The 25,676-nt window shown below is 43.4% G+C and overlaps 1 protein-coding gene across 8 annotated transcripts in view; it reads left to right on the top strand.

Annotated features, from left to right (window-relative positions):
• Positions 1-25,676, top strand: part of SFXN5 (sideroflexin 5) — a 129,358-nt gene that overhangs the window by 35,466 nt on the left and 68,216 nt on the right. For all 8 annotated transcript variants that reach the window (XR_015137278.1, XM_086327600.1, XM_086327605.1 and 5 more), the window contains 3 exons: positions 5,696-5,722; positions 6,245-6,299; positions 8,674-8,699. Coding sequence is in view for 7 of the 8 variants with exons in the window: in XM_086327600.1 (XP_086183726.1) it covers positions 5,696-5,722; positions 6,245-6,299; positions 8,674-8,699 (108 nt within the window). In the remaining variant the exon portion in view is untranslated. The remainder of the gene's footprint in view (positions 1-5,695; positions 5,723-6,244; positions 6,300-8,673; positions 8,700-25,676) is intronic.

Raw genomic sequence — 25,676 nt, 5'->3', positions numbered from 1 at the left:
CTCAGCCATTAAAAAGAATACATTTGAATCAGTTCTAATGAGGTGGATGAAACTGGAGCCTATTATACAGAGTGAAGTAAGCCAGAAGGAAAAACACCAATATAGTATACTAACGCATATATATGGAATTTAGAAAGATGGTAACAGTAACCCTGTATACGAGACAGCAAAAGAGACACTGATGTATAGAACAGTCTTATGGACTCTATGGGAGAGGGAGAGGGTGGGAAGATTTGGGAGAATGGCATTGAAACATGTAAAATATCATGTATGAAACGAGATGCCAGTCCAGGTTCGATGCCTGATACTGGATGCTTGTGGCTAGTGCACTGGGATGACCCAGAGGGATGGTATGGGGAGGGAGGCGGGAGGAGGGTTCAGGATGGGGAACACATGTATACCTGTGGCGGATTCATTTTGATATTTGGCAAAACTAATACAATTATGTAAAGTTTAAAAATAAAATAAAATTAGATTTAGAAAAAAAAAAAGAAAAAAAAATGTCTAATAAAAAAAAAAAAAACAAAAAAAAACCTCAACATTCAAAAACAAAGATCATGGCATCCGCTCCCATCATTTCATGGCAAATAGATGGGCAACAATGGAAACAGTGACAGACTTTATTTTCTTGGGCTCCAAAATCACTGCAGATGATGCCTGCAGCCATGAAATTATAAGACGCTTGCTCATTGAAAGAAAAGCTATGACCAACCTAGACAGCATATTAAAAAGCAGAGACATTACTTTGCTGACAAAAGTCCATATCGTCAAACTATGGTTTTTCCAGTAGTCATGTATGGATGTAAGAGTTGGACCGTAAAGAAAGCTAAGCACAGAAGAATTAATGTTTTTGAACTGTGATGTTGGAGAAGACTCTGGAAAGTCCTTTGGACTGCAAGGAGATCAAACCAGTCAATCCTAAAGGAATATTCATTGGAAGGACTGATGCTGAAGTTGAAGCTCCGATACTTTGGCCACCTGATGCAAAGAACTGACTCATTGGAAAAGACCCTGATGCTGGGAAAGATTGAAGGCAGGAGGAGAAAGGGACGACAGAGGATGAGATGGTTTGATGGTGTCATTGACTCAATGGACATGAGTTTCAGCAAGCTCTGGGAGTTGGTGATGGACAGGGAGGCCTGGCATGCTGCAGTCCATGGGGTTGCAAAGAGTCGAACACAATTGAGCAACTGAACTGAACTGAACTGAATAGGGTGAAGTTTATATGTTCATTCAATGTTTCTGTTAGGAAGAATAAGACTGCTCTCCATGCTCTGATGTGGAAAGATCTCCAGATTATACTAGATGCCTTAAGGGACAGAACAGTGTGAACTGGTGTGCCAGCATTTAGAGATGCGTGCATAGGGATTTGGGTGGGATTATGGAACCAGACGGCCTGGGTTCAAATCCCAGTGCTACTGTGGGACTTTGGGCAAATCACTGAACCTCTCAGTGCCTCAGTTTCCACATCTGTAAAATGGGAGATACACTACTCCCTGCTGCATAGGGTTGTTGAGAAGATTAATAAGTTAATATGTACAATACCCTCAGAAAGATGCTTGACACATAGCACTTGTTCACTAAATGTGAATGAATGCATGAAGATGAATGAAGGAATCTAAGTCACAGATCATAACCTGAAGTTCTGGCTCCACCTGTGAGAACTTGGGTGTGGCTGAGCTTCGCTTTTCTCATCTGTCTTATGGAAACAGTTTTCTGATTGTGAGATTCAAATAGATAACAGGTCCATTGCCTCTTATCTGTGGCACTAGCCTGCCCACACCGTGTGTGTGGGTGTCATTGTGGGGAGGGAACATGTCTGTGAGCTCGGGCCTCCTGGGCTTACCTGCTGACATTCCTGCTGAACTTCTGCCTTTGCTGCTAAGCCAGCACCTGCCTGAGTCTCCCATTGCTGGGTGGGGGTAGAGGAGGCAGCCCTTGAACTTGAGGGACTCAGATGCAGCCGTGGGTAGCAAGTGTTCCTTGGCTAGTCTTCCCGGGGAGGGGGAGAAGGAACAGGTGCTGGGGAAGCGCATCTGCTGCCCAGCAGCAAAGGGAGGTTCTGGGACCTCAGGTGATGTCAGCCGAGGTCCTCTTCCTCTTCTCATGCCTCAGGTCTGGCTGTCACCCTGGCCAGGCCAGACGTCAGTCTGCTCCAGAGAACAGGGGGCACACGAGTCTGGAGGCCAGGAGGCCTCCATCTTCGTCCTGCCACCAGGCCTCTGGAACCACAGCAGAGTCATTTAGTCTCTCAGATGAGTTGCTTTGTGTGATGTAGTCTACTCATGTTGTAGGAATGAAACAAAAGAGATGAATTTATTGAGAAATAATTAAGTTCTTTGAAAAATACTGCTCATTTGACTGACTTCCCCTTTATGTTAGACATTTATGGAGCATGATCTATGGGCCAAGTATACATGTCTCAGCGAACTTCTGTGTTGGTCAGTGTAAGCCAAGTGCTGTAACAAAACCCCCTGGATTTAGGGGCCTTAGACAGTAAGGTCGGTTTCTCACTCATGTCAGAGTCCAGTGCCACACAGGGACTCAGCACATGCCGATGTCCAGGAGCCAGGCTCCTTTCACCTTATAGCTTTCCTGTCTTCTAGGGCCCCACTGTCCTCCAATGGCTCCTCTGTGGGAGGCTTTGGGGCCAAGCCTGGAAATGGCGAACTCCATTTCTACCTACAGCCCATCAGCTGGCATCTGGTCGTGTGAGCCCACCTGACCGTGGGGAGGCTGGAAAGCATAGATTTAGCTGTCTACCCAAAGGGAAATGCCTGCTGCTGGGAGCATAAAGCATCGTCCTTACAACAACCTATGGTTTGATGGAAAAACTGAGGCATGGAGGCAAAGCAATTTGCCCTGGGTCACACATTCAGTAGGCACAGGAATGTAGACTGCTGGTTCTAGTGCCTGCTGTTTACACTGTCCTTTAATGTCTTAGATCAGTGTTTTCAGCCCAGACTGTTCATCAGGCGGGGGATCTTTTTCTTTATTTATAAGAATTGTATGAAGACATCTTAGTTTAAAAAAAACAAACAGCTGGTCGCGCGGAGGGGTGGTGCCACCTCGCTGAGTGGTCCCAAGCGGCCTCGCGCTCCGCCGGGCGCTGGGATCCCCGAGACCGACGATCCGCGGGGCCGCGAGTCTTCCGGGAGTGCGAGCCAGGTGACGGCCGCCTCCTATAAACAAACAAACAAACAAACAAACAAGTCTTAGGTTTGCTGTGTGTGCATGGTTCTGGGAGATGCTGTGGCCGGCACTCAAAGGCAGGACCCTGCTCCAAGGATCTGGGTCATGACCCCACAGGGTGAGGGGACACGGATGTAGGGGATTCTGACTTGGGGTGGAGAGCCTCGGGTGTCAGGAATTTGTGCCCAGGGCCTGGGGTCACACCTGGTTCGGCACTGGGACTTGGTGGGTTGCACTTCAGCAAGGCACTCTTTGAGCAATGAAAGATCAACCTATTATCATTTTTTTACTTCTCGACTGTTATGCTCTCACATACTGTCTTTGGCTAACAGTGATTCTACATTTGGTTTTTCTTTCTTTAGTCCCCTCTGTTCCTCAATTATAATTTTTAAAAAAATCTACTGCCTCTAATCTTTCTGGATATGGAATAGCAGACAATCAAATATGTTTGAAATGTATCTAAAATCAGAGTGATTAGACTGTGAATTAGACTTAAGGACTCGACTGTTGGTAAAAGCATAAACTTTAATACAGATGGTTCTTGACTTACGATGGCTCAGCTTACAGTTTACAGACTTGATGATGGTATGAAAATGATATGCATCCAGAGAAACTGTACTTTGAATTGTGAATATTGATCTTTTCCTAGCTAGCAATGCATGGTCTGATACCCTCTCGTGATGCTGGATAGACAGTGAGCCGCAGTTCCCAGTCAGCCACGAGATCAAGGGGGGAACCACCAATATACTTAGAACCATTCTGTACCCACACAACCAGTATATTTTTCACTTTCAGTACAGTATGCAATGAATTACATGAGATATTCAGTACTATATTATAAAATAGCCTCTGTGTTAGATAATTTTGCTCAACTGTAAGCTAATGTAAGCGTTCTGTGCCCTTTTAAGATGGGCCAGGCTAAGCTATGATGTTCGGTAGGTTTGATGTATTAATATTAAATGCAGTTTTGACAGTGATAATTTCAACTTATAATGGGTTTATTGGGACATAACCTCATTGTAAGTAGCAGACAATCTGTATGTCAATTTTATAACTCTATTATTGCTACCTAGTAGCATTCTGCAGCTTAATTTATATCCCAAATGACATTGCCATATAAATGAAGCATAGCTATTCCATTATAAAACTTTAAACATCAGTGCTTACCTGGTCGCCCCTCTTACCTCGTACCCTTCTTGATCCACTAAAGATGCACTGGCCTTTCATTTGCCTACAGTGTACATTTTTACTTGCCATATTTTCTTGATTCCAAAAGGTTATTTTATCACATATTATCATCTCTTAAATGGGGTGAATATTTTAACTGATGGACATCATGGTATTATGCCATAATTTTCTTTCTTAGTGGCACAATTAGTATATCTTAGGATAAATGATGTCTTAGAGTCAATGAGGAGAAGGCAATGGCACCCCATTCAGTACTCTTGCCTGGAAAATCCCATGGACGGAGGAGCCTGGTGGGCTGCAGTCCATGGGGTCGCTATGAGTTGAACATAACTGAGCGACTTCACTTTCACCTTTCACTTTCATGCATTGGAGGAGGAAATGGCAACCCATTCCAGTGTTCTTGCCTGGAGAATCCCAGGGACGCGGGAGCCTGGTGGGCTGCTGTCTGTAGGGTCGAACAGAGTCGGACACGACTGAAGCAACTTAGAAGCAGCAGCAGCAGAGTCAATGAAGTACAGTATTTTTTATTATTTGAAGAAATTGACAAATTGTTCTGTTCCTGTAGCCTGTCCCCACACTGTGCTGGAAGATACAACCTTCTCATTCATGTGAAAGTACACAACCTTCTTATAACGATAACAAAAATAAGAATAATAATATCTATAAGATTTAGCACTTGTAAAGCACCTACTGTGTGTCCAGCACTGCTCTGGGCACTTTTCATATGCCTCTTCAACAATGTTAGAGCCCAGCTATTATCCCCATTTTACAGATGAGGAAGTTGAGGCTCAGAGGTAGAAGTGGCAAATCCAGGGATCCAGGCAGTCTGTCTAGCTCTGAAAAATTATGCTGTGCGGTCTCTTGTGATTCTGGGAGACAGCTGAAGTATCTACCTAATGAAATGAAATGAAGGTACTTAAATGAAAAGTATCTTCATTTAAATCAGGGCTTCTTACCTATCTATACCGTAAAATGAACTAGGGAGTGTTAGGAACATGTTGGAAGAATTCTTCAAGTAGTTTTACAGCACAGTCAGAGTTGAGATCCCTTGGTTTAAATAGTCTGGATGAGTCCCCCCAGCTCTGCTCTTTTGGGATCCCTGGCCTTCCTTCCTGGTGATGCCACCTGCCCCAGTCCAGGGAAGCTGGGGCAACCAGGGGCAGGTAGTTACCTCTAAACAGCCTGAGCCTCTAAAGCCCTTTGAGATGGAGCCCCTGGTTAGAAAATGGGGCTATGAGACCTTAAACTAATATGTGCTTTTAATCTTTGTTCCTTCTTTTCTTTCCCTTTCTTTTTCTCCCTTCCTCCTTTCCAGCTCTGGAGCGCACAGAAAATCAAGCAGGTAATTCCATTTTGGATTCCTTTCCTGTTCCCTTCTGCTGACCTCTGAAACCCTGCCCTGCCCCGCCCCCACCCCACCCCACCCCAGTCCTCCCCACCTCACCCTACTCTACTCCACCCCACCCGCTTCCTTCTTGCTCTGCACCCAGGCCTAAATCTCTGAAGACTAGCACTCAGGTCAGCCTGCCTTTCCCTGGGCCCCCTGAGCTCCTTCCCTGTGGGTTCTCTTCATGAATCCTGGTTGTGTTTCTTGTGTGCATGGCATGGGGGACAGAGGGTCTGCCGTGCCTGCCTTCGGTTTGAGCATTTGTCAGGAGGGGAAGCTCCGCCTGTGGCCCGTGTTTGGTTTTTACTTGCCCCAAATGGTAGGGAGGACTGACCAGCCACAAGGCAAGATGGGCTACAGCTACAGGCCACTGGAGTCTCCCCTGGGGGGGGTCCCTCACCTCCTCCCCCTCTCTTCTCCCACGTCCCTTCCCCCTCCCCAGTTGTCACCCTGTGCCCTGTTCCCTGCTCTTGCCAGGCTATTCTACACCCGGACACCAATGAGAAGATCTTCATGCCTTTTAGAATGTCAGGTAAGCCCTCGGGACCCTCTGGTTCTTCTCAATTTGGGCCACTGTTGAGGGTCACAGCTCCAAGGGCATCCGGATGTTACATCCTGTTGCACACATGGCCACACTTGCACCTGCATGGTCATTTTGGCTCAACTGCACAAGACTGGCCAGCCTATGGAGCTTTTGAAATGTGTCTGTCTGTCTTTTCTGCCTGAGCAGTTGGGATGGAGTCGAGGCATCCACAGGTAAATCTGGGGCCCCCACTCCAGGCTGATACCCCGCTCACTTAGTGGCAGCTTCAGGGTGACTTTTGTTAGGACAGCCCTGCCTTCCGCGAGTCACTCCTCTCTTACCTGTGCATGCAGAGTGCCTTCCTTCCAAGCCCCTCTCCCTGCTCAGCCCTTTCATGCAGTGAATCCCCAGTCTAACTCCCTTGTCTCTGATCCTACCTTTAACCTGCCCTCTGCATGTACACCGGAGAAGGCAATGGCACCCCACTCCAGTATTCTTGCCTGAAAAATCCCATGGATGGAGGAACCTGGTGGGCTGCAGTCCATGGGGTCTCGAAGAGTTGGACACGACTGAGTGACTTCACTTTCACTTTTCACTTTCATGCATTGGAGAAGGAAATGGCAACCCACTCCAGGATTCTTGCCTGGAGAATCCCAGGGACAGGGGAGCCTGGTGGGCTGCCATCTATGGGGTCGCACAGAGTCGGACACGACTGAAGTGACTTAGCAGCAGCAGCAGCTGCATGTACACGCTGAGTTTGCACCACTGCACACACAGGGAGGCAGATTCCCATTGCACGGAGACCAGAGGGCAGAGGGGCAATGGGAGAATGTGTCTAAGATCCCTGCCCCCAGGAAGTCCCCACCCTGTGGCCACTAGAGGGACAGCTCTATGTACAGCTTGAAAGTGAACGTTCTCAGTCCTGTCCAACTCTTTGCGACCCCATGGACTATACAGTCCGTGGAATTCTCCAGGCCAGAATACTGGAGTGAGTAGCCTATCCCTTCCCAGGGCATCTTCCCGACCCAGGAATTGAAGCAGGGCCTCCTGCATTGCAGGCAGATTCTTTACCAACTGAGCTACACACAGCTTATGTACAGCTTAGTGGCCTAGAAAGCCCTTGCCTGTACACTGGCTGGGCCTGGCGTGGTTACCCTGCCTCCAGTTCTGCGAGGCTAGGGTCCTTGTCCAGAGTCACAAAACAGAGGCCAGTCTCACACCAGTGTGCTGACACCTCCTCCACACCATTTCCCAGGGTGATTGAGTGGATCCCCCACCCCTGACTTGCAGGGTGGATTGGGGGGCTGCTGACTGCTGCCTTGGGAAGCCCCACCAGGGGATGTTCTCAGTACAGGAGGTGAGTCAGTGTCCCCACCCTCAGAGAGCCTGACCTCATGAGGGTGGGAGAATATAGCCAGCCATGTGATGTCACTGTGTAAACCAGGGCAGTTAGTGCCCGTGACCCTGGCTCGGCCATGAGAAACTCCAAGGCAGCGAAGGTTCTTGTAGCCATGGCTATGGGTGCTCCCCAGTACCTGCACGGGGCCATAGCAGGCTCTCCACCTGAGACAACTGTATCCTGCAGTTCTCTGCTCAGTCTTTGGGCCTCTCCCCAGTGCTGCGGGTAGGAGAGTGGTCTCCTGGTATGCATACGCAGGAGACCAATGTTTGCTCTAGAAGTGACCCATGCAAGTGTGCTTCCCTGCTGCTCGGCCACCAGCTGACTGGCTGCTGGAAGCTAGAGGCTGGGACAGGAGGATGCCCACCTACAGCAGTGTGGGTAAAGGAGGGAGCCGTGTCATAGTCCAGGGCCGTGAGCAGCCATGAGATGGTGCTCAGTGCCCAGCTGCACCACACGCAAGCCCTTTCCTGATCTGTCGATGTCCAGCCAGGGCCCTGGAGATTCAGAGAGCTCTGGCACGAAGGCTCCAGTAATGGTCATAATGGCAAGAAAGTAAGGGTATGTTTTAGAAAGACAAGATGAGGGAAGGTGGAGGACATTCCAGGGCCTTCATAGACACTGTGGGGAGTGTGGGCAGGGGTGTGAGGCCTCGTGGAAGAAGTCATGGGAGGACCACTAAATGCAGAGTGCCAGCACCCCAGCCGTGGGTGGCCCCCTTCAGGAGTGGGGGCCCTGGTTTTGGAGCAGAATAACTGAGGGGAACAGAGACAAAGAGGTTGGGGGACACCGGGGAGCCCTCTGTCCTGGGGAGGGCTGAGCTGGGAGAAGGTCTGGGGGCTGGAGATGCCTCCTGGTTAACTGACTGAGCCCTTTCCTTGGGGCAACTGCTAAGATCAAGGTCAGAAGTCTCTGTGCCATCTCAGTTGAAAGGCAGGTGGGGCCAAGGATTATACAGCTTGACTCTTCTCTGCCCTCTTACAGGTTACATTCCTTTTGGGACGCCAATTGTAAGTATTACCTTCAAAGGGTTTTCTTTTCTAAAGTATTTTTTAATGTATAGCTTTACATCACCATTCATAAATATTTGAGTGAGTTACTGATTTAGGATAAATTCCTGGAGGGGAATTATTATAGAAAGCATGTATTTCTTTTTAATTCTCTTGATGTGTGTTATCAAACCTCTTCCCATAGATTGTCAGTAGTTAGGACTTGCTGGTTTGATTACAGGAAAGTTTTTCTACAGAGCTTGGGAAATCAGAAAGTAAGGATGCCTTCTGAAAGCTGAAGAAATCAGCACTATTTTTGTCCAGTTTTGAAATCGAGATTAAGTTTATTCAATTTTTTTTTATATTGCAGTAAAACGAATATACAGAAAGGTTGCATTTGTCATAAATGTACAGCTTGATAAATTTTCACAAAGTGAGCTCAACAAAGTAGACATCACTTAGATAAACAGCATTATCAGCATCTCAGAAAGCTCTCATGAACCCCTCTCAGCCACTGTCCTCACAGGGAACCAGTTTTCTGATTTCCTTCATTGTATTCTCATCTTGCCTGTTATCAAACTTTATATAAATGGAGTCACTTATATAAATTTACTTTTTTGGGGGGCTTGGCTTACCTCATTCAGCTGTATATGAGCCTTATCGTTATATGTAGTATTAACTTGTTCTAGTTCGTTGCTGTATAATGTTCACCACACATCCTCATTTCTCTTACATTTTACCTAAGAGGCCAAAGAGATAACAACTAAGTGTGAGATGTGATCCTAGAATCGGGGCTGGGTTCAGGGCAGGTGTATGTGTAAAATGATACCGCAGTTTCTTATAAAATTAAGCATAAGCTTACAATGTGAGTCAGCAATCCTACATTTAGGTATTTACTTTAAGAGACGTGAATACACATGTCCGTACAAAATCTATACATAAATGTGTATAGTAACTTTTTTCATATTAGTCTAAACTGATGGCCAAGATGCCCAACAGATGTTAAAACCACTAAGTGAAAAACGACTGGGAACAGGATATTTACCTAGTCTAAAATTTCCTATTTATTTCATAAATATCATTCTATATTTATTAATTTATAGCCTCCTATAAATAAGAGTCTTCCCTTCTACCTCCCACTTTCTTGTTTTTTAAAATTATCAGTATGGTCTTGTATATATTTTTGTGTTCCATGGATAATAATTTACTTTGGTCATTATTCAATTTTTTATAAAAATTGTGCCAACTTTGACCAGTAGAGAGCCTTAAGGCAATTTTTCTGTCCATTTGACATGACATGTTTTCATTCTTTGAATATGTACTTCAGTACTTGCTGGCAGAGTGTATGGATACTCCAAACTTATCGTGTAGTTTCTCTGCTCTGGACCTGGGCTCATCCATTTCTCCAAAGAGCCTGATTCCCTTCAGAGGGGAGTGGTATTTAGAAACCAAAATCTAGCCAGCTAGGTGTGCTTGCGCTCATTGTCCCTGGAGTGTCACTGTTTCTAGGCCCTCTTAGCAGACAGATTTAGGACATACAACTTTTTAAAAATCATGACTTCAGACTATTATGTCTAATTCCAATATTCTAATTCCAACATCTCAGAGTTAATCCCCTCCTTCCATTCCATATCTACAATCTTTCTTCTCCCTGAATGAGAATACAACACTGTATTTATTCAGTTACAAAATCTTGTATATACAAATAAAAGAACTTCAGAATTTCTGCATTAATGCCACTCAAACATATATTAATCCAACAAAATGTATTAAATAAACCTCAAGATTTCTTTGAAGCTTTTTTTGTCCATGGAATAGATCCTACCTATAGAGCATATAGTTAGAGGACTGTGTTCAAAAGTTACTTGAATTATTTTCTTCTGTGTGTATATGTTATTTATTTTAGATACAGTTAAGTTTATTTGTTTCTGTTGCCACTGAATTTCAGATGTTTCCCCATTCTTATTGTATTTTTGAAACTATATAAAATATCAACATAATTCAAAAGTCAAAGCTATATTGCATGCTGTGTGCTAAGTAGTTTCAGTCACGTCCAACTTTTTGTGACCCACCAGCTCCTTGGTCCATGGGATTCTCTAGGCAAGAATAATGGAGTGGGTTGTCATTTCCATCCCTAGTGGATCTTCCCTATCCAGGGATTCAACCTATGTCTCTTATGTCTCCTGCATTAGGAGTCAGGCTCTTTACCACCTAGCTGTATTAAAAAGGCATAATACAATTCCATTTCCCTCTCTAACCCTTCATGGGAGGTCCTTCCCACTTATCCTCTCTAAGTAAATAACCTTATGCTTCTATTTTTTTTTGTAAAAATAAGCAAATGCAAATATATTTTCCTTTCTATTTTATAAAAGGTAGCATACTATATCGGAGAAGGCAATGGCACCCCACTCCAGTACTCTTGCCTGGAAAATCCCATGGACCGAGGAGCCTGGTTGGCTGCAGTCCATGGGGTTGCTAAGAGTCAGACACGACTGAGCGACTTCACTTTCACTTTTCACTTTCATGCATTGGAGAAGGAAATGGCAATCCACTCCAGTGTTCTTGCCTGGAGAATCCCAGGGACGGGGGAGCCTGGTGGGCTGCCGTCTATGGGGTCTCACAGAGTTGGACACGACTGAAGCGACTTAGCAGCAGCAGCAGCAGCATACTATATAACCCTTTTGTCTAATGTTTTTTTCACTTAATGACATACCTTGGAAATCACAGTATATCAGTTTATAGAGATCTTCCTCATTCTTTTTTTTTTTAAAAATAGCTGCATAACAATATGCTATGTGGAAGTCCCATAATTTATTCAACTATTTTCTTACATGGCTTCCATGGTGGCTCAGACAATAAAGAACTGCCCGCAGCGTGGGAGACCCTGAGTTCCATCCCTGGGTCGGGAAATCCCCTGCAGAAGGGAATGGCTACCCACTCCAGTATTTTCCTACATATGGACATTTAGATTGTTCCCATTATTTTGCCAGTATGAATAACGCAAGAATAGATACTCTTGTACATATGTGTTTTGATATTGTTGGAAATATATATTAAGGGTAAATTTGTAGCTTTTCTGTAAGGAGTAATTAAATAGTCATTTCTGGCAATACTGAGCAAGAAAAAAGAAAGAAGATACAAATGAACAATACTAGGACTAAAAGATAGAATAATTAAAGCTATAATAGAAGTTTAAAAGATCAGAATGCAAATAATAGCAAATGAAGCAACGGACAAACAACTAATCTCAAAAATATACAAGCAACTCCTACAGCTCAACTCCACAAAAATAAATGACCCAATCAAAAAATGGGCCAAAGAACTAAATAGACATTTCTCCAAAGAAGACATACAGATGGCTAACAAACACATGAAAAGATGCTCAACATCACTCATTATCAGAGAAATGCAAATCAAAACCACTATGAGGTACCATTTCACGCCAGTCAGAATGGCTGCGATCCAAAAGTCTACAAGCAATAAATGCTGGAGAGGGTGTGGAGAAAAGGGAACTCTCTTACACTGTTGGTGGGAATGCAAACTAGTACAGCCACTATGGAGAACAGTGTGGAGATTCCTTAAAAAACTGGAAATAGAACTGCCTTATGATCCAGCAATCCCACTGCTGGGCATACACACTGAGGAAACCAGAAGAGAAAGAGACACGTGTACCCCAATGTTCATTGCAGCACTGTTTATAATAGCCAGGACATGGAAGCAACCTAGATGCCCATCAGCAGATGAATGGATAAGAAAGCTGTGGTACATATACACAATGGAGTATTACTCAGCCATTAAAAAGAATACATTTGAATCAGTTCTAATGAGATGGATGAATCTGGAACCTATTATACAGAGTGAAGTAAGCCAGAAAGAAAAACACCAATACAGTATACTAATGCATATATATGGAATTTAGAAAGATGGTAACAATAACCCTGTGTACGAGACTGCAAAAGAGACACCGATGTATAGATCAGTCTTATGGACTCTGTGGGAGAGGGAGAGGGTGGGGAGATTTGGGAGAATAGCATTGAAACATGTATAATATCATGTATGAAACGAGTCGCCAGTCCAGGTTCGATGCACGGTACTGGATGCTTGGGGCTGGTGCACTGGGACGACCCAGAGGGAGGGTAGGGGAGGGAAGAGGGAGGAGGGTTCAGGATGGGGAACTCGGGTATACCTGTGGTGGATTCATTTTGATATTTGGCAAAACTAATACAATATTGTAAAGTTTAAAAAAAAAAAAAAGATTAGAGGAAAAAAAAAAAAAGATCAGAATGCATTGAGCAATCTGAGGCAGTAAATTTGAAGACTTAGAAAAAATGGATACTTTTCTAAAAAAGTGTAGATTACCAAAAGCTGCCTAACAAGATGAAATACAGGATTTGAAAAGACCTGTAAAGAGAAAGAAATTAGATCAGTTGCTTAAAATGTATGCACCAAAGAAGTAACAAACAAACCAGAAGTTACCACTAGGCTCCTATGATCTTTCAGGTGAATACACTAAAGGAATAGCCAAATTCAATCTTTAAAAAACTCTTTAAAGAGAATAAAAAAGAGGAAATGTTCCCCAGTTCATTTATGAGGCACTTTGAGACCGATACCAAGTAAGTAGATATAAGAAAGAAAAATTTTAGGCCAATATCACTTATGAAATTATACATAAATAGTCTAAATGAAATAATAACAAGTTGAATCCAGCAATGTATTACAATATATCATATAATATTTACCAAAAATGGTAACATTAGAGAATGTATTCATGTAGTTTATCACTTTAACAAATTGAAGGAGAAATGATAACTTAGATACAGAAAAATCATTTGATACAATATAACTCCATTTATAATTATTAAAAAAAGATTATTTAGATCTAGAAGGGAAGTTCATTAACTTAATAGAATATCTGTCAAAAAAGAGAAAAACCACCAAACCCCATAGCAAGTACTATTCTTTAAAACATTTTTTTATTTGGAGGATAATTGCTTTGCTATTTTGCGTTGGTTTCTGATGTACATGAATCAGCATTGAGTATACATACGTCCCCTCCCTTTTGAGCTTCCCTCCCACCCTACCCCCATCCCAGCTCTCTAGGTCATCACACAGCACTGAGCTGAGTTCCCTGTGGTCGACAGCTGCTTCCTGCCAGCGAGCTATTTCACACGTGGGAGTGTATATGTCAATGCTACTGTCTCAGTTCGTCTCCTTCCCCCACTGTGTCCACAAGTTCATTCTCTATGTCTGTGTCTCTACTCCTGCCCTGGAAATAGGTTCATCAATACCATTTTTCTGGATTCCATGTATATTCGCTAATATGCAATATTTGTTTTTCTCTTTCAAACTTTCTTCATTCTGTATAATAGGCTGTAGGTTCATCCACCTCACTTTAACTGATTCAAATTCATTCTGTTTTATGACTGAGTAACATTCCATTGTGGGACTTCCCTGGTGGCTCAGTAGTAAAGAATCTACCTGCCAATGCAGGAAATGTGGCTTCACTCCCCGGGTTAGGAAGATGCCCTGGAGAAGGAAATGGCAACCCACTCCAGTATTCTTGCCTGGGGAATCCCATGGACAGAGGAGCCTGGTGGGCCACGGTCCACGGGGTCACAAAAGAGTTGGACATGACTTAGCGACTGAACAACAACAGCAACATAATGTATAAAAGCTTCTTTATCCATTCATCTATTGATGGACATCTAGGTCGTTTCCGTGTCCTAACTGTCACACATAGTGCTGCTGTGAACATTAGGGCACAGGTGTCTTTTTGAATTATTGTTTTCTCAGGGTATACGCCCAGTGGTGAGATTGCTGGGTCATATGGTAGTTTTATTCCTAGTTTTGTAAGGCTCCATACAGCTTTCCATAGTGCTGTATCAATGTATATTCTCACCAATAGGGCAAGAAGGTTCCCTTTTTTCCACATCCTCTCCAGCATTTATTATTTGTAGATTTTTTTGATGATGGCCATTCTGACTAGTGTGAGGTGATACCTCACTGTAGTTTTGATTTGCATTTCTTAATAATGAGCAATGTTGAACAACTTTTCATGAGTTTGTTGGCCATCTGTATGTCTTCTTTGGAGAAATATCTGTTTAAGTCTTCCACCCATTAATTTTTTTTTAATTGGAGGATATTGCTTTACAATGTTATGTTGGTTTCTGCTGTACAACAATGTGAATCAGCTATAAGTATACATATATTCCCTCCCTCTTGAGTTCCACCCATTATTTGATTGAGTTGTCTGTTGCAAGTACCATTCTTAAAGATGAATCAAATAAAGGTAAAATCTTAATGTCTGGGACAGAGTAAGAATGTTTGACAATAGAGCTTCTATCCGTCATTTTCCTAAGAGACTAACAAGTAGAATAAGACATGAAAAATATTAGGATTGGAAAGGAATAAACACAAGTATTCATGAGAATAGGCAAACTATTGGAACTACTATTTTATAAGATTTCTGGATGTAGGACAAATATATAAAATCATTGCTATATGCCTATAGTTCTGTTCAGTTCAGTTGCTCAGTCGTGTCCAACTCTTTGTGACCCCATGAATCGCAGCACGCCAGGCCTCCCGTCTATCACCAACTCCTGGAGTCCACCCAAACCCATGTCCATTGAGTCGGTGATGCCATCCAACCATCTCATCCTCTGTCGTCCCCTTCTCCTCCTGCCCTCAATCTTTCCCAGCATCAGGGTCTTTTCAAATGAGCCAGCTCTTTGCATCAGGTGGCCAAAGTATTGGAGTTTCAGCTTCAGCATCAGTCCTTCCAATGAATACCCAGGACTGATCTCCTTTAGGATGGACTGGTTGGATCTCCTTGCAGTCCAAGGGAAGTCCAACCACAGTTCAAAAGCATTAATTCTTCGGTGCTCAGCTTTCTATATAGTCCAACTTTCACATCCATACATGACCACTGGAAAAACCATAGCCTTGACTAGACGGACCTTTGTTGGCAAAGTAATGTCTGCCTATAAGCCTATAGCAAACATTTAGATTTTTATTAAAAAAAAAAACATTTAAAATAGCACTTAGAATGATAAGTTACCCAAAATAAATTCAAGAAAAAATAAATTACCCAAAATGAATTCAAGAAAGGATATGCAAGACTTTTATGGAAAAACTTACAGCACTTTATTGAAGGCCACTGGAACCCTTCAACTAAATAAATGGATTAATATATCACCTTGGGTAGAAGTAGTTGTAATCATGAAGATACTCATTTTCTTCAAATTATATTGCATATAATTCCAATCCAAATAACAGGATTTTTCATGGAACTTAACAAATTGATACTAAAAATTAATGAACAGGCTACAGGCCAAGAACAGCCAAGACAATTTTCAAGAATGTGGTAACAAGAGAGTCACTCTAGGAAGTAGTATAAAAGTGAAAGTGAAAGTCACTCAGTCGTGTCTGGCTCTTTGCAACCCCGTGGACTATACAATCCATGGAATTCTCCAAGCCAGAATACTGCAGTGGGAAGCCTATCCCTTCTCCAGTGGATCTTCCCGACCCAGGAATCAGACTGGGGTCTCCAGCATTGCAGGTGGATTCTTTACCAACTGAGTTTTCGTTTGGGTTTGGGGATAAGCAAATAGGTCATTGGAGTGGAATAGAAAGTTTGGAAATATGTCCATACCCATATGGAGTCTTGATATTTGACAGTTCAGTGGAGAAAAAGATGGACCTTTTAACAAATGATGCTACCTATATGGAGAAGAAATAAAGTTAGATTTCACCTCATACACAAAACACTTTCTATATGAAAAGAAAATACTTGCAACACTGTTTATAACAGCAAAATAAAGGAAACCACTGAAGTGCCCATCAACAAGAGAATGGAAAAATAAGTCATGATTTAGTCATACTTTAGAAAACTTAATACAGGAAAGAAAAAAATGAACAGGGCTACATTTGTCAGTACTGATAAATCTCAAAAACAATGATGAATGAAAAAAAAAGTAGCAGAGTAATAATACTGTCTGATGTAATTTATGTAATGTTTTAATACATAAAGCAATATTATATATACTATATATTAATATATAACATAATATATAATAATATATATTTATGGGTATATTTTTCATGGAGTCATACAAACATTCACGGGAACACTCAGCGACAGATTCATGATACTACGTACCTCTGGAGAGAGCGGCAGTGGGGTCTAGCTGAACAGGAGGAGCTTCACTTGTATCTTTTATGTTTCATCTTTTAAAAAGAAAATCTTCACAAAAATTTAACAAAATAATTAGATTTGGCAGTATGTGGCTGTTCATTATACTATCCTCTGGACTTCTCTGTACACTTGAAATCTTTCATTTTATGCATGTATTTTAAATATGTATCAGCATGTTCAGGAATCATTCTCATCTCTATCCATTTGTAGTTTCCCTGAAACTTCTACATTATTCTGAAATAGTCTGAGAAAGTATTATAAACCTCTCCCACCATAACTGTGTGTGTTTAATTTCCTTGCATTTCTCATGGTTGCTGCTGTGTGTATTTCAGTGCAGTGGGGTTTGGATGGTTCATGACATTTTTATCTTCTTGAGGTTATAATCTCCACCTTCCCACCTCTCTCTTTGTCTCACAGATGTACACATACACACACACACACGAAATATCTGTTTCTTTGAATATCGTTGTCTTGAATTCTACTTCATCTCATGTTAATATTTCTATTCCCTTTTTGTTTGTTCGACTTGTAAATTGTTGCCTACACGTTTTCAGTAGAGTGATATTTCTGTGTATATGTCTCTCGTAGACAAAACTGAACTGAATTCTACTTTTTTTCCTAACCCACTTTGAGAAACTCTTTAACGTCAATAATTAATGGAACTTACTCATATTTATTCTGCCACTGGTTATTGTGAGCACTTATCCCAGCCATCCAGTAGTAAGTTTGTTACTGTTTCCATTTATTTTCCTGATTTATACTAGACTGAATTTTTATTGGTCCTTTTTGTTTCTTAAGTAGTTTGGAAGGGGAGCATCTTGATCCTCTCTAGTTACCATTCACCTGTAATGTGTTATAGAGAGATTTCATTGTATTTGCCTTATCAATATCAATAACTGAATAGGAAATAGGACCTCCCCAATCCTACTCATAGAGGAAGAGATTTTTAGCACACCATCTTACCCTGTTTTATACCATTTCATTCATATACACTTGCCCAGATTTTGTATATAGTCTGGAATCTCACCAGCTTTTTGAACCCTTCCTTAACACCTATATTAAACTTCACAAGTATTTAGGCTGCATGTGTGTGTGTGTGCGTGTGTTCTCTATGCTTGGCTAGAGTACTTTTTTGAATAATATTAAGAGTGTGTGGGCAATACTTTCTGAGTCCTTGCATATCTGAAATGATTTTTTTTCCATCTTATACATGAACAATAGTTGGCCTGATTCTCTTTTTCTTTATAGGTAAACCTCCCCCATTCCCTTTGGGATCTTTTGGTATTTTTTCTCTTTATCTTTGGAGTGCAGAAATATACTTAGGATTAAAAAAATCTTCTCCATATATTTTATAAAATTATACAAGTAATACATGAATATGTTCTTTGGAATTCAAAAATATCACTAAGAATTTTTTAAAGAATATTTTTAAAGTTATACAAGTAATACATGAATATGTTCTCTCAACTCAGAATTCAAACAATGCAAAAAAATATTCAAGTTCCTCTGACAATCCTGAACTTCAAATCTGCTCACAGAAGTAACCTCTGTGAGAAGTTTAATGTGAACTTTCAGGATTTTTTCCTAGGTATTTGCATAAATATGAATCATCACTAAAATTTTTGTTTTGTTTTGTATTTTTTCCATTAAAAATACAAAAATATACTTATTTATCTACAAATAGCTTAATTACACTTAGCAATTTGCCTATGTAAAGATCTCTTTCCTTCCTTCCCTCCTCGTTCCATTTTTCCTGCTGAGTAACATTCTCTCCCATAGTGATGGATTTAGATTGTTTCTGATAATTTTCTATTAGAAATAACAGTGCTGTGGGAAAATCCTTATAAAGCTTTTTTTGTACAAGTATGAGGATTTCTTAAGGGCCCATTCCAGAAACTGAGCTTCCTGTGTAAAAGGCAATGCACAATTTCCCTGAACAACAAAAGATGTCACTTCTGTTCATATATTTATTGACTATTCACATTTCTTCTATTATGAATTAGCTGTTAACATCCTTTGTCCATTCTTCCATTGACTATATTTTTCTAATTAATTTGTAAGTATTGCTTATATGCTGCTGCTGCTGCTAAGTCGCTTCAGTCATGTCCAACTCTGTGAGACCCCATAGACGGCAGCCCACCAGGCTCCGCCGTCCCTGGGATTCTCCAGGCAAGAATACTGGAGTGGGTTGCCATTTCCTTCTCCAATGTATGGAAGCGAAAAGTGAAAGTGACGTTTTGTCCGACTCTTAACGACCCCATGGACTGCAGCCTACCAGACTCCTCTGTCCATGGGATTTTCCAGGCAAGAGTACTGGAGTGGGTTGCCATTTCCTTCCCCAATTCCTTATATATTTGAATATTAACCCTTTGAATTATATATATTGCAAATCTCTTCTCCTAACCATTCTTTCTTTACTCTCTGGTGTCTTTGGTAGAAAAGTTTTAAATATTGATTCTTAAAATATAATGGTCTTTCCTAGGATTGAGCTTTGAGTCTTGTCCTCACTTCTCACCTCCATCTCCTTTATTAAGATAACTGGATTTTTGAGAGTTGTGTCTAGGAATCAGCTCTTAGATGTGTTTATCAATTCTTCTGTTTTTATTTTCTAATTTATTCATTTCTTATTTTCATAATATCCACTTTTCCTCTTTGATTTGTTATGGCTGGCTTTTTTTAACTTATTGCTTTGAATTTATTCTTATTTATTCTCATTCTTTCCTTCTAATGAAAAACTCTTTAGGATTCTGACTTTGCTTCTGAGTATATCAGGTACTTGGCTATGTCTAATATGTTTTCATACAATGATCTATATTTTTATTTTTGAAATAACTTTGAAATTATTGAAGTAGGATCATTTGTATATAACAAAAAGTTCAAAACAATACTAGTTTAAACAAAATAATTTATTTCCCTCTCAGATTAAAGAATTTTGGAGATAGGCAGAACCCACAGTCATTGTGAATCCAGACTTCTGCTTTTCTACATCATTCTCAGTGCTGGCTTCTAGTGTCAGTAACTTCATAGCCCAGGATGGCTGCTGAAGTTCCAGTCATCACATCTACATCCCAGGGAGGAGAAAGAAGGGAGAACTAAAAAGATGTACCTCTTATGTGAGTCACTTTCCTTTAAGTAGTCCTCTTCAGAGTGTCACACAACAGTTTTGTTTACATTACATTAGAAATCAGCTGGATATATATAGTCAATCCCCAATTATAGGGATTTGTTAGTGAGAAAGAAGAGAAGAATAGCTATAGGTAGTCAAACAAGGATCTTCCATAATAATTTTTAATAAATATTCCATCAATGCTTAAAAATAAAGAGCTGTATCATTTGGCAGTATCGTCTCTCTCAAACCACAGAAGTTGAGTTTGGGGCTTATTCCTCATAGGTCAACTGGACCCTTTCAAAATTAATGGCTGCCATCAACTGGTATAATCTAGCCAACCCAAGGGATGTCCACACTCTCTCTAGTTCACAAGTGTTATTGAGGACGCCCATAGTTTTCCTCTCTCTCCTCTTCCTAAGACAAATCAATCACCCCAGGGCCACTACGGGCTTGTAGGCATTGTAGGAACGTGGTGCTGATTCCCGTGTTGCTCAAGGCTTTACTGCTGAAGTAGACACTGAATGTCCTACCAGGACCAGTCCCTCCCAGCCTGGAGCAAACATCCCTCTGCAAAGAAATGTGTAGGATGTGAGAATAGGAATCCTAGCCTCTGACACTCTGTATGAACACATGATTGGGATTAATGGGCAACGTGACCTGGGATGGTCTCAGTGGCAGCTGGAGCAAAATGACAATACTCACCTAGCCTCCCTAGGTGAGACTCACTTCTTAGCCCCAAGTAGCTGTATCCCAGGATTCAGAACAGCTGGACCAGAGGCCAGGTCCCAGGAGGAGCCGCTGGTTGTGGAGAACCTGTGGCCTTCTATCTGGGCACTTTGGTGTGGATAAGCAACATGAAGACTCATTGGTCCCATTCCCTTCTTGGGGCCACCACCTTGCCCAGTAAGGAGGGAGCACTGTGATTGTCTGGGCACTTCAACCCCTGGCCTGGCTTCCACCAGCCACATCACCTCTCCTAAGACCCTGCTGTCTCCCGCGAGCACTGATCATCTCAGTAAGGGCGTGGGCTGAAGGGGAGTGAAGGTTCCAGTCCATGCCTTAGGGAAGCCCCTGCTCTGATAGAATGGGTAAGAAATATACACATGCAGAAACCACTAAAATGCTTACCAAAATAGAAATGGGGTGCCAGCGAATGTGCTAGGAACTGGGTCCCTGAGTGATAAAGGGAAGGGGTGAGTCAGGCTGGCAGGTGTCTTGGCTAAGATGCATCTGGAAGTAATACCCAAATTACCTCCTTCCCAGGTGAGCATCCCTGACTTGACACCCCCCACCCATGCTGCTCCCACCTTGCCTGAGAGTAACCCTGCCCCCATCCTGCTCACTCCCAGAGCTCAGGAGAAACGAGCTGGTTTTCTCCCAGAAGCTGGTGCCAGTTTAGTCAGCAGATTTCACAGATCTACTGGCACCCATGTAGTGTCTTATTTTAAGCTTAACATTTGAAGATGGAAACTTTTCCCCCTTTGATGTGTGGCAAAGAGATCCCAATTTATACATAAGCATGGCGGCTAAGCCAGTGCACCAAGGCAGTTCCCAAGGCGGGTGCAGTTCATGGCTCCCCTTTTTCAGGTACCTTCCCAGAAAGACCCCCAGCAACTGTGATCGCTTCTGACAATTGGCATCTAAGTCCTCAGGTTTCCTTCAAGAAATATGCAGCCCTGTGCTTTCTGGGCACCTGTGGCTGGGAGAGGCAGGGCCAGGGTGTGGGCCCCCATCCTGTCCTCTCTGCATTTCTCCAGCTGCCAGCCTCTACCCTTGGCCCCCATAATGTCTCAGGGCAGCGAGCCTGAGGTTCTCCCAGGCAGCCTCTATGTCTCCCTCCTCGATCCTGAGCTCCCTGACACTGCCGTCCTTCTCTCCTCTCTCCTGTCATTCTGGGAGTCCCGCTACTCAAGGCTGAAACCCCTCATATCCAGCTGGGAGGCTGAGGAGGACAGACCAGGAGCATCCTGTCGGTGAATTCAGAGGTCTCAGGTTACATTCAAACCTGATATTTTCTTGGGACATGAGGAGCCCTATCTACTCTGAACCCTTTCATTTTAATGCTGCAGATGATCATGGAAACTTAGAAACCCCATTTCTGCAAAGGTGCTGGTATAAGTCACATCCTCTCCGTGGGGAGGACGGGTGGACCGTGGAGGGTCCACTTACGTGAGGATTTGGCTGAGTCTCAGGGCCTTTCTCACATCTCCTAACCCTCTTCATCCCAGACTCCACTTTTTCACACATTTCAATCCCAACCGCAATTTTCTTCCTGGCCATTGTAATCAGACACCAAAATGGCTGGTGTCTGATTTGCTTCTCACTGCAGCTCTGGCTTAGTTTACACCATCCGAGAGGTGGGGTTCAGTTACACTGGAATGGACCAGTCAGGGACAAACATTCATTTGACAAAAGATATTTTCTTGAAATGGTTGGGCTGCTTTAAATAGCGGCACCCCTAATGCGTCCGAGTGTTACTTTTCAGACTACTAGCTGTAGAGATCAGAAGATGGAGACAAAGTCGAAGGAAAAAGCAGGCAATTTGTTGAGTACCAGAGCCCATGCAAGGTCTTTTGAAAATGAAGAGAAACATTTTAGAAATGAACGCATCAGTGTGGAGGAGAAGCGTGTGATGCTAAAGAACTGTTGCTTTGCCGGCGAGGACTCCCGGGGATTTGAGAAGTGAATGTTATGTGGTCTCATCCCTCTGAAGCATCTGGAAGCTCTCAAGGAAGACAGATTTTAAACATATATTTACTACCAAGATAAATACTGCAAAGAGGGCAGGCAGGGTGCTGAGACAGCGTGTGACAGGAGACCCATGTCATCTTGAGGGCTGGAGGGGGCTTCCTGGAGGAGGTGACAACTGACCTGAAACCCAGAGGGTGAGGAGGGACTAGCCAAATGAGGATGGAGTGGCGGGCGGCAGGGCTAGTATTTCTGCCACTCTCCTGCCAAGCAAGACGATTCTGTACCCTGTAGTCTCCCCTGACTTAAATTTCACCACTCAGTTGTTTAGACACACACCCTGTTTCCCCTTTGAATTTGTTTTTATACATTTAAAGTTTTCTTTTTCTTATCACTTGAATCACTTTCATACGAGTGCCAGCCCAAGGGGTGGGAGGCTGCTCAGTTCTGAGTCCCAGTATCACAGTGGCCAGAACTGTGACCCGCAGACTTGCTGCCTTGCCCTTGTCTTCACTTGTTCATGCCCCCCTTCTGGCCAAGCAGACAGGGATATTTGGTGCCTGTCTCCCACCCTGAGACCTCCTCTCTTTGCAGAGGTTAGAACACTCTGAAGGTGGAGGGCTGAAGTGAAGTTGTGGTTTTTCTTGTGAGCCAGTTGCATAGGGGTACAATCGGCCCTGTTCCTCATTCTGTCCTGAGATGAGGCTCAGTTACAAACTTCCCTTCTTTCTGGACCAGCCAGGGTGGCCCCAGAACTGGGCCAATGGTCACCAGTTGGAGTAGGTTGACAAGCTGGGCTGCTCAGGAAGCAGCATCACTAGGGAAGACATTAGTGGTGGTACAGGTGCATTAGTAGAGGTACAGAATTTTCCCCAGGAAGGACAGCATATTCGCTCTTTATATGAAGTAATCCCTGTATCAATCAGCTATTGCTACTGTAGTACTGTGTAACAAACATCCACAAAATTGCAGCGGCAGCCATAGCATTCATTCTTAGGGATCTGCAGTTACCCGGGAGTTTGGCTGCTCTAGACTGGGCTTGATTGAGGCAGTTTTGCTTCTCACTGCAGGTCTGGGGTCAACTGGGAGTCAGCTCAACCAGGCTGGACTCTGCTCCTCACATCTTATCCTCCTTGGATGAATGAGAACACTAGTCAGGGCGTGTCACCTCTTGGCAATGTTAGGAGCACAGAGGGCCAGCATAAATAAGGTCTCTGAGGCCTGGGTTTCGAACTGGCACACTGCTACTTCCTCCCACATGCCATTGGCCAGAGCAATACCAAGAGCTTGGAAACAAATTCCTCCCCTCGCAGGGGTATGATGCAGGGACCAAACTCAAACTGCCCCCTCATCAAAGGCTGACAGCCTCATGCAATCAGACTTTAATAAAAGGAGTAAGAAAGAGATGGATGATGGTGGTCATTGTCACAATCCATCATAGATCTTTTCCTTGGCCAAGAATGAATTAATGTCCTTAATGATAAGTTAGCAATATTCTTCCAGTGTGTGCTGTGGGCCCAACTTTGTGCTGAGGGCTTTGGGGAACATCAGAGAGAAAAGCCCTGATTCTATCATCAGGAGCTCACTACTTTTTGTGGATTAAATGTTGCTCAATTGTGTAATGTAGACTGTGCAGGTCAGAGACATGAGAGAACAGCAAAGACTAGAAAAGAATGAGATAGAAGGAGAGGAACGATACTAACACCTAACACCTGGGGCGGGGAGGCAGCACATGCTCCGTTCCAGACACCGTGCCCGATTCTTGCCATGCCTCACTTCTCCTGATCATCCAGAGACGTACCACGACCATCCCCATTTAACAGATGAAAAAACAGAGGCACAAAGACCTCAAGTTACTTGTGCATGGTCACACAGCCACTACATATAAGAACCAGAATTGGAGTCCAGCTCCTCCCACCACCAGAGCCTGAGCACTGGTCACGAGGGCCTGTGGCCGGCCACCCAAGGGGAAGAGGAAGCAAAGGCAGACAGATGTGCAGAGAGGACAGCTGCCAGGGGGCGGGAGCCGTGGAGGGGACCCCAGTCGTGTTATGAACTATAAATGGGAGCAAAGATAGGATGTGCGATTTGGCCGAGGTCCTGCGACAAGATAGGGTGCAGGCTGGGAATTCTGGCTGTCGGCTCTCCTTCATGTTCCCTGGTCCCAGCCGCTTTCTGGGCTCTCTACCCGCTGAGCGGCCACACTGAAGCATCTCCGTCTTGGAAGAGGTGCCATCCACTGGCATTGAAGCCGGCGGACTGGCTCCCTCTCTCTATTCATCTCTTTCCTCCTTTCCCCTGCCGTGTTCTGGAAAGGGCAGCGTGAGGGAATGTGGGCAGGTTGCACCAGAGATATACATCTGAGAACTGAAGGAACATTTATTTTTAATTTAGACTTAAAAAGAAAAAAGGAAGTTATAAAATATCTGCTCTTGCTCCTGGGATTGTGCAGATGGTGCTGCGTGTTGCCTAATAGGGAGCGAGGCTGGCACCGCGTGCTTGCGGCCCCACCAGCCACGGTAGGAACCTGGAAGGCGGGTCCCGGTTCCTCTTGCCTCGGCCTCAGATGGCTCCCTTGCGTCCCCTTTGGCCAGTGTGGCTTGGTGTTCTGCTGCCTTCTCACCTCACCCTCCCTGGACTCCCATCTGCTGATTGCCTAAACCGCCTCCAATGAAGCTCATCTCTCAGCTGTTCCTGCTCCCAGGAGCACATGCATGCACACCTCAGCTCCAGCCTACCACCTCCTTTGGCAGATAACCAGACCTCTCTTTTCCTCACCTCCTGCTTGGATGTGAGAACTTATCAGTTTTACACACATCTAAATACCTGTTTAAACCATCTAGTCATTTCCATGCCCAGGAGTTATAGAAGACATCCCCATACATTTTCCTGTTTGGTCTTTGTGTTTATTGTGGTTCGATGCTATATATTCAACTCTTCTGGTAGGCTCCTCCGGAAGCTGATGGAGCTCAGTGCATAGAAGATGCTCGAAAATGGGCATATAATA

The sequence above is a fragment of the Bos grunniens genome, chromosome 11 (assembly GCF_055505025.1).
Source record: "Bos grunniens cultivar Pamir isolate PY7600 chromosome 11, Bosgru_T2T1.0, whole genome shotgun sequence".
Taxonomy (NCBI): domain Eukaryota; kingdom Metazoa; phylum Chordata; class Mammalia; order Artiodactyla; family Bovidae; genus Bos; species Bos grunniens.
This window is presented reverse-complemented; position numbering and strand designations above follow the sequence as displayed.